Source organism: Raphanus sativus, chromosome 4 (assembly GCF_000801105.2).
Source record: "Raphanus sativus cultivar WK10039 chromosome 4, ASM80110v3, whole genome shotgun sequence".
Classification (NCBI taxonomy): domain Eukaryota; kingdom Viridiplantae; phylum Streptophyta; class Magnoliopsida; order Brassicales; family Brassicaceae; genus Raphanus; species Raphanus sativus.
Window position 1 is genome coordinate 8,091,502 of NC_079514.1, and position 9,437 is coordinate 8,100,938.

The window sequence follows — 9,437 nt, forward strand, 5'->3', positions numbered from 1 at the left end:
CTTTGGGTTCGAATAACAACATGCAGAATAATTGCGATATAGTCGTAATAGTAACGAAAACATATATAGATACATATGTATACGTAAAAAAATTGTTATTATTGACTATGGTGCAGTGCAATATGGTTTGTAGACATTCAGAGTTTTTGACAATAAAAAATACTACACTCAAAACTTACAAAGTTCTGTGAGCATTATGAGGAAGTCTCCTATGCACTCAAAACTTGAAACACTTATATTCTCTATGTTTTAAAACAATGCACACTAGAATTTTCACGCATATTAATAAAATATATTAAATTCAGTTATAAATGCATAATTTTTTGAAATTATATATTAATATGATTCTAAACTAATAAGAATTCAATAAATATAATTAATGTTTTTAAAATTTACAATTAATAAATATTCGTTGATGAAAATGTTAAAAATGCAAAACAAATTACAATTTTTTTTTTTTGAAAAATATGCATCTTCATGAGAGGGAGGGTCGGAGGAAATATAGAGTATGAAGTAAATCTCCATCATTCAACATCCAAGCTTCATCCTGGTAATAGATAACCACTCAGGTTCGGTCCATACGCTCGAAACATAAAAGAATGAATTAGATTACTAAAATTTTAGCCAAATGACTTGACAAGGATATTTGATTACATCTGTTCGGTTAAAATTAATATAGATGCATAACTGTTTTCTATAGTAATACAACTAATAAGAGTTTTCATCACTATTTCCTTGGATCAAGTGGAGATATACGGGAACGTGTGTGACGCACGAAACTCAACATTGAACAACTTCCTACGTTAACTTCTTTGCCTCTGAACACAAGTTGCAGAATTTCCTCTATTCTAGTTCACCAATTTCTATATATTTATATTCTTCTCTTTTAACAATCTAATTACATGTTTTAAGTTCCCTACTATCAAAATATATGTATGTATATACATATATATTTCTGTTTAGAAATATTACGTGATTAAATTGACGAGAAAATTATACTAAGCGACAAAAACATCACCTTAAAGTGCCACTGATTGTTTTTTCTATGGTGGCGAGATCATTTCTTCGTTCTTGATGAGAGAAATTCTTCTTTAGACCTCTTTAGGCTCTTAACAGTTGTTAATATAAGTTGGACTATCAGGTACGTACTCATAAAGTTTTCATATTTAGAGCTTTAAATATTTAACTCCATCCATATAGAATTGGATTTAACATGTAGACTATCCTTGATAAATCATGAATATTGGCAAATCACATTGATAATAAGATTGTTTGACCAGTCAAGACTAATGAGTTAGTTCGTGTTTTTTTTTATATCATCAGTACAATGTATACCTACAAGTATGCAATCAGTTACATATTTCTTAAGCCCTTACTCAAAAAAAAAATTACATATTTCTTATGTGTGTGTGAGGTAGAAAAACATAGAAATTTACTTCATTCATATATTATTTTCAATCGATGGTACTTGGTTAAAGCGAACAATAGTGTATTTGGCAATAAAAATCAACTGAATAATTGTAGAAAGAAGAAAAGGAAAAGTAGGAACAAATATGCTCTTTCTCTGACACCTTTTTACAGAAGATCTATGCACACACAGAGAGAGGCCAGAGACACAACAACTCTCACACGTGCCCCATGATACACGTGCGTCTCACTTTCAGTGAATTGCAAGTTCAAGTAACAAGCAAATCTCAATCGAATCCAAAGACAAGGACCTCCCACGTGGTATTCTTGGGCAAATCTTGAAAACGACTTATTATAGCATCATATTTAGGTCGAGGATCACTACCAAAATAATAAAATTGTAGCTTATGTTTACATATTACCCTTTAAATTTGTACATTAATAATAGACCATCTTAATTTACATGAAATGATCCATAAGATTTTCATATAAACGTGTATATGTTATTATGTATGATAGGTAGAATACAAACTCCCTTTTCTGCAAATATGGAACATCATCCATCGGTTGAGAAATCAAAAGGGCTCCAGCTTCCTAACAAGAAGTTGGTAGAGTCATTGGATTCATCAGCGAAATGAACCACCGGTTCATGAACAGTCCGGGCCGGAGTTATACCACCAACTTCTACATGGTGATGACCAATCAATAAAGCATCAGACCAAACACTATTAGTGTCAATAGAAAGAAGCTCTTCACCAGGAAACGGAGGCAACCCATTATAACCACATTCCTCCACAATGTGTTCCACCTGATGATCATAGTGATGATGGTCACCGATGTCCATACTCCAAGAGGGTTTCATCGAAGCGCCTGTGGCTAAATCGCATGTTTCTTGAAGTGTGGGTTCGTCAGGCTTTGGATTCAAGAAATTGGCGTAAACAAGAGCAAGATCTATGTTTGGTGAGCCACCACCGGAGCTGCATGAACTAGCGGCTACGCCGGTTTTAGCGTTACTCAAGGAGGATTTGGTACGGCGGGATTTGCGGCAGCCACCGCCTACAGGCACGTTGCGGAGGGAGCCACCTTTGGTCCAATATCTACGGCAGCCTTTGCAGAAGTAGCGAGGTTGAGTGAGACTATAGTTGTTGTAATAGCAGAACTTTGTGTTGGATGATCCACATCTTGGACAGCTCGGCGTTATCTCTGCGTTTGCGTTTGCATTTGGCCGCCATATAAACGATGACGTCAATGCTTCTGTTCTCTCCATATCTCTCTCTCTCTCACACACACAACAAGAATGTGTTATATACGCACCCATGAATGTGTGTGTGAGTTTGTGCATGTGGAGAGGGTGTTACACGTGTAAGCCGTAGAGTGGAGGAGGTGTAGGGAGCAATTGCCTCGTAAGGTGGCACTCACTGTTGCTTCTTGGGGGAGACAGGTTTAAGGGTTTTGAATCTTTGATATGTTTAAATAATAAGTATTTGAATTAGAAAATAGTTAGTTTAATATGTAGTCTTGGAGATTGTTTCGAAGCGAACTACGAAGCCTATGACCTCTCGGGAGAGAAGGGTTATTTGGTGTACATTGAGCTATTTGTACGGCTTTGTTGATGGAGGTTGCACGATTACTACTCCCTCCGTTTCATATTAAGTGTCGTTTTAGAGAATTTTTTTCGTTGCAAAATAAGTGTCGTTTTAGAGTTTCAATGCAAAATTTATTAACTTTATTCTCCATTCTATTTTTCTATTGGTTGAATTGTATCGGTAGTGATGTTTTTATATTGAAAATATGCAAAATTAAATGCTTTCTTAATCCGTGTGCACAAGTTTAAAAAGTTTAAAACGACACTTATAATGAAACAGAGGGAGTATAATACAATTACATGTCTCTTTTCCCTTGAGACATATTATACAGTATTCATTACGAGAGAAAATGTATTCACGTTATATTAAAACAAATAGTTGTAACAATAATGGTAGAGAAAATATAACTGTATCAATATCAATAACCGTATGTAAACCATTTTTCTATTCACATAACAATCTTTAGTTAACTCGTATATTAGTTCGCCATAACGATGAAGTTTAATTTGGTCAAATTTGTTAATGATCGGAAATTGTGCGAGTCATATCACAGGGTGAAAATGTTATGTCAGGTATATATGAATAGAAAGTAAGTAGATGAAATAAGAAAACACATAGTTTTGTAGAACAAGGACCCTATCTCTATATATGTGTATACTTTGACTTATTTATTTGAATATTTACACAGAAAAAGGGTACTTGGAAAAGAAAATCTGAATGGGGAAAAGAGTTTCTTGGATCATGTGTTTTATGGCAATCTCCAAGAATCCTATGTGGGTCTTAACTTTTTCTATATACTTTAATTTATTTAAGTCCTGAAAATAGCTTACCTTATACTACATGTAGAAGATTAGATAACCATCTTGGTTTTAGACTAATAGCTTACATTAGAAACTCAATTGCATAAACTTATTGAACATAAACGATAAAGATTATTTCAGAATAGTAGCATACATCAGAACGTATTACATAAAACATGATGAACAACATTCGATAGAGATCGTTATAAATTAGATTGCTATTAAGCTTGCTAAGTCTCCATTGCGTCACTCTCATCATCAACAACCATTCCAATTCCATTATCCATTTTGAACTCTCCCAGCTTCTTCACCCACACTCGGTAACTCGAGTTATCCGCAAGAACATCAAGTGAAACGTCCTTCATCTTCACCAATGTATCAGCATATATCTCAAATGCAACAATCTTTTCCCATAGCAAAGCTCGCCTCTGCACATCGGTACCTTTGCTTCTCACATCATCCAACCAATCTTTTGCCTCCTCAAGCTTAGCCCAAAAGCAAGTATCCTGAGTAGTGCTAGCATACCGAGTTCTCGCAGTCTTCACTCTATGACACTCTCCTCTTTCTTTCCACCACTTATCAAACAGTAAATACCTTTTGGGTCTATTCTCATTCTCCATGTAATGACCACTACCAGTCTTTGAATATTTGTACTTGTAGAAGTACGCAATGTCCAGTGGTTCGGCTAAGAGCTGGTAAAACTGCGATGCAAATAGCCATTTCAATTCGAAATCAAAATCAGATGGCAGCTCATTCTTCTCCACCATTCCATACACACGGTCCCAAAACTTAGCTAGCTTTGCACGGCTCATGTTCACCTTTAACTCTCTTTGATTTGAGTATAGTTTGAAGTTATCGTAGTAACCAAGCTTCTTTGGTGACGCGTCGCAACTGTCTTTGTACCATTGAATATCTAGTCTTGATGGCAAGACATCACCAAGCTCAATAGCTAACTCGCTTGCCCTCTCAATCGGAGCACGGCTCATTCTTGTAGCTGTTTCGATGCATTCTTTTGCTGATACACCACTTGGGTGATCATCAGAGAATCCAAGAGATTCCACGGCTAATGCGACACCAGCTTCGTAGCTATTGTCTGAGATATTCTCACTACGAGAGCTTCTAGATATTAGAAACTGGTGAGAGAGTGTAGACACGTAATGTTTGTACCTTTGACGTTCCTCAAGGTTTGGAGTTCCTGTTGAGCTGAGTATATGAAACATCCTACGAACTGAAGCAGCATTGTCTAAGCATAGACCTCCATTGTCAGAACAGAAGAGATATGTTCCAAAGGGCCAGAGTTGATCAACGTTTCTTCTAGGAACAAGGTCGTGGATGGTAACCACGTGGCAGAAATTTTGGGCTACATGTGATCGGGAGATTGAGGAAGAGAGAGATTGGTTTCCTAGCAAAGGGGAGCCGAAGGTGATGCAGAGGAGGGGGAATGACGGCGGTGAAGGTAGTGAGAGGAGCCAAAGTGTGGTAAGTGCGGCCACTGCGCCGCCTGTTGAATATCCGGTTATTATCACCTGTTTTATCTCTTCCATTTCGAGTCCTTGCATGATCTGTTATGTTCATATATAGATTTAATCAATGTTCCAATAAATTAACTGGCTGGTTAATGGACATTAGTACGAGCTAGTGTGATTATAACATATATTACAATATACTACATGGAAACGGAAGCGGATACGCGGATACGCGGAATTGTATGAAAGCATAGAAGCGAGATTTTTTAAAAAATTAGGAAGCGGAAACGTGTTGGAAGCGTATATTGATATATGCATATATACACATATTAAAATATGAAAAATTACAAATATGACTAGAAATTATTAGATTCAAATTAAAAATAAAACATTTATTCATTTATAATAATTTTATGTTAAAAGCGTGAAAATATACATAAATTAAGTTAATAAGATATTATTATACTAATTATTTTTAATATTTCGTAAATAATTAACACAATCTATTTAAATATATACTATATATCTCTAATAAATTCTCAATGCATAAAGATAATTTATAATATTAGTTTTAATATTTATATATTTTTATTCTATTTCACTATTATATAAAAACAAAAATAATATTTTTTATATTTTTATTTATTTATGACAATGTATTTTTTAAAATGGAAGCGTGATTCCAAAAACGGAATCGTAAACTTCCAACATCTTTTTAAATAGGTGTTTTTAGAAGCGCATTGGAATCAAGATTCCGAGAGATTCCACAAGCTTTCGTTTCCGATTCCGGTTCTGAAGCGGGAAGCGCACGTATGACGAAGCTTCCATGCAACCTAGAATTTATAACTAGTACATGGAGTAATATATATGACCCTCTCATTAAAATTAATGAACAGTTTTCGCGGAAATTTTCTAAAAACAAAATCCAACATGAATCGAAATGAAAATAGTATAAGACACATGCACCATCAGTTTTTACCATTTTCTAACTTATATATCAAGGATCAACAAAGTCCAAACATACAAAAAAACTATCGATAAAGTCATCTAACGGTGCGTTATTATTTTCTTTCAAATATAGTTTAAAAGAAGAGAACATATGTGCGAATATGTGATTATGCGCCTATGTGCTGAAAAGAATGATGCTTGACAAGTGACACAATGACACAACCTCAAAAACTTTTTGAGCGCACACTCAAAAAAACTGTGCAGAGGTGCGTACTAGCATAAATCTGTCACCAACATTTTAGACTTTGATCATTTTGATATATATTTTATATCATCGACAGTCTCATATTATGAGAGGTTGCCCAACCAGACATTATAATAGCATAGGTGTTAGGATCTCTCAAATAAATTTCTTTTAAATTAAAAAAGAAATTGAAAGAAAAATGATCAAAATCCAATTTTAGAAACTGTGTTTTATTTAGGAAACTCTTGCATGAAATACATGTCTCTGTTGTCTTTATAACTGCTTCTATCTTTTTTTAATAAGTTGAATACACAGATTTAAAAATATTAATTAAATGGTTTGAATGTTTTCATTTAGAAAAAAATAGTATAAATGATAAAAAAAAAGTTTACACTATTCATAAGTTTTAATAATATATTAATATTATTTACAATTAATACACATGAAGAACTTGGTGGATATCTTATCAATGAAGTAAAAATTTAGCACAATTTCTCTAGTAGATCTCTTACCAATAATAACGTCGTTTTCTTGAGAAATTCAATAAGTTTCTTATCTATAATAAATAATAATGCTATATCTTATTATATAAAATAAAACTCATTAGAAAAACTTTGAATTCCTTTTAAAACTTCTCTACCCCTTGTGTTTTTTTGGTAAAAAAAAGTTGGTTTTACATCTTTACCAGAAATCAAGCATTGTAGATAGTCCTTCCAACGTGAATTAAACCCGGGTGACGGAAGTTAAACCGCAACCTTTTTACCATTAGACCAGCTCAACGTTGGTTCTCTACCCGTTGTTTACATGATAAGTTCAGTTTTCTTAGTTTAATTATATAATAATTAATTGTTTAAAGATTTAATAGTGCATTTGTTAGACCTTTATAGAAGCTCTTAACCAATAGATGGAGCTGCTTTCATGTACTATATTTTTTTGGTCAAGGCATGTCCTAGTAGTTATGGTATGGGTTTAAATTACTGTATTTAGGAAAGATTTTTTTGGTCTAATATTTAGGAAAGATTCAACAATTCATTCTAATAAAATATTATTTTATGTATTAAACTATTATTTATTGAAGGAAAATCGAAACAAGAAACAAACCTGAGACTCAATAAAACGAGCCGAGGAAACAAAAAGCACACGTATTGCACCGTGGACCATAGGCGGAGGCTCGTCAGAGGTTAATGATGTTGAAAAGTCAGAGAAAAACTCATCTCCGGCGACTTCCAGGCCCACAAGATTCCAAGGTTGGTTCATCTCCACCTCCGGTAAAGCAACGTAGATAGTTCCGCCGATGTGTTGTATCTGAATACTCCTTGAGCTATCAGCAACGTTGCATAAACTCCATGAGTCGAACCATAAAGGAGTCGACATCATTAACGAAGCTTGTAACTCGCTCGTCTCGAATCTGCACTCTTCCATGACTAGAGTCGATCGAGTACTTGCGTGTGGTTTGTGTTGTTTAATTTGGCCTTTTAAAGGAAAGAATGCTAAGGAAAATTTCTAAGAAACCACCATATAGTTTCTTGCGTATTTACTCTGTAGATTCTTGGTTCTTGTCTGTTTAAGAATGAGTCGTCTCTCCTAGTCTCCTTTGTTCTTCTTTTCTGTTTTTTTTTCCCTGAAGTTACAAAATAATTGTACTATGGGGGTCCATCTCTTCGATATGTGCAAGACAGGACAACATAAAGTAAAGGATGCAAATCAAAGCATTTGATTATCTCCAGTAACCTAAATGGTTTAGACTTAAGCATAGAGATTGCAACTTTTGATATGTAATGAATTGTAGCCTATCTATATTTCATGGAAAATCATACATAAATCAGCCTACATATGTGCCTGAGAGACGATGGAGTTTATTTGGCAAAACGTTCAAGAGGATGAACTAATAGCTTTTTAGCTTAATCTGTTAAATGTTTAAGTTTGGGTCTCTCTCTCTCTCTCTCTCTCTCTCTCTCTCTCTCTCTCTCTCTGTGCAGATATAGAGATCATTGTTATGATTTTGTCATTTACTTTTTCTTATTAAGCTTATAGAAAAGGAGTGGACTAAAAGGAATAAAAGGTCTATCTCATCTTTCTTATCACCACTGTTTGGGGCATCTGTGTGGGGACAAGACAACTGGATTGTAATCTGGGGCAATTATAAAAACAAAACAAAGCACTTAAGCGTGTATTAGAAACTCTTGCATAAACAATGATAAAAAAGATCATGTGAATCTACAATCCCATAATATTTCCAATCTGAACAACTATTGTTCTAAAGTTACTATCTAAAGTAATATTGTAATGATCAGCTTTGATATTTAACCCTTCTTAGAATTGAATATAATCATACCACAAATAATGAAGTCGATTGATTCTAATAAATAATGACTAGAGAGACTTTCATAATGCTTTAGTCTTCTCAAGTCTACTACTATCCTTTTATCATCATAGCTTTTGTAAATTTCACAGTTTTGACAGACTTACAAAAAAAAAATATTTAAGAAAGAAAAAGAAAAACAGCGAAAGCTCCCTCCCTTATCTTTTTTTATCACTGTTTGGGCTTAGATCAATGAAAGATAATACAAATTGCAAATCATACCTTGACATATACATCTATGTTACAAAGATGTTACATCTATACAGAATACAAATATGTTATGGTATTCCTCTGTATATGTATTTTTTTTTTTGTGCACGAATTGTATTAAAGAAGCAAATGGCCTCGGGCCCAAGTCAAGCCCACCAACGGGTTACACAGAAGAGCCCAAAAGGGTTTGCTTTGCAATCTGATCCACATCACAGATCAGATCGCGTTTGATGTGATGAAACGAAATTTCGATGAAAACAGAGGAGATCCAGTGGATATCACGAATGATTCCGAAGAGCTCCTTGGCCTGAGTTTCGAAGTTGATTGTTCGGATGAGCGTTAGGTTGTCAGAGAAGATCTTGATTCGGTTGATATCAAGCTTCACTGCATCGATGATTCCCAATCGCAGAGCTA

At 34.4% G+C, this 9,437-nt stretch overlaps 2 protein-coding genes across 2 annotated transcripts; both read right to left on the reverse strand.

Moving 5' to 3' along the window:
• Positions 1 to 1,534: 1,534 nt before the first annotated feature.
• LOC130511009 (dof zinc finger protein DOF3.5-like) lies at positions 1,535 to 2,749 on the reverse strand. The gene has a single exon (XM_057007788.1). The coding sequence runs from the start codon at positions 2,747 to 2,749 to the stop codon at positions 1,964 to 1,966; it is 786 nt and encodes a 261-aa protein (XP_056863768.1). The 3' UTR covers positions 1,535 to 1,963.
• Positions 2,750 to 3,892: 1,143 nt separating this feature from the next.
• On the reverse strand, positions 3,893 to 8,168 carry LOC108855151 (lipase-like PAD4). The gene is made up of 2 exons (XM_018628888.2): positions 7,553 to 8,168; positions 3,893 to 5,355 (listed from the first exon to the last, which is right to left on the reverse strand). The coding sequence occupies exons 1-2, from the start codon at positions 7,871 to 7,873 to the stop codon at positions 4,024 to 4,026; spliced, it is 1,653 nt and encodes a 550-aa protein (XP_018484390.1). The 5' UTR covers positions 7,874 to 8,168; the 3' UTR covers positions 3,893 to 4,023.
• Positions 8,169 to 9,437: the final 1,269 nt, after the last annotated feature.

Excerpts from the sequence above, each read along its gene's own strand:
- LOC108855151 (XM_018628888.2), bottom strand. The coding sequence starts at position 7,873 with ATGGAAGAGTGCAGATTCGAGACGAGCGAGTTACAAGCTTCGTTAATG. Across the intron at positions 5,356-7,552 it reads CTCGTTTTATTGAGTCTCAG|ATCATGCAAGGACTCGAAAT; the intron begins GTTTGTTTCTTG and ends TGAACATAACAG.
- LOC130511009 (XM_057007788.1), bottom strand. The coding sequence starts at position 2,749 with ATGCACAAACTCACACACACATTCATGGGTGCGTATATAACACATTCT.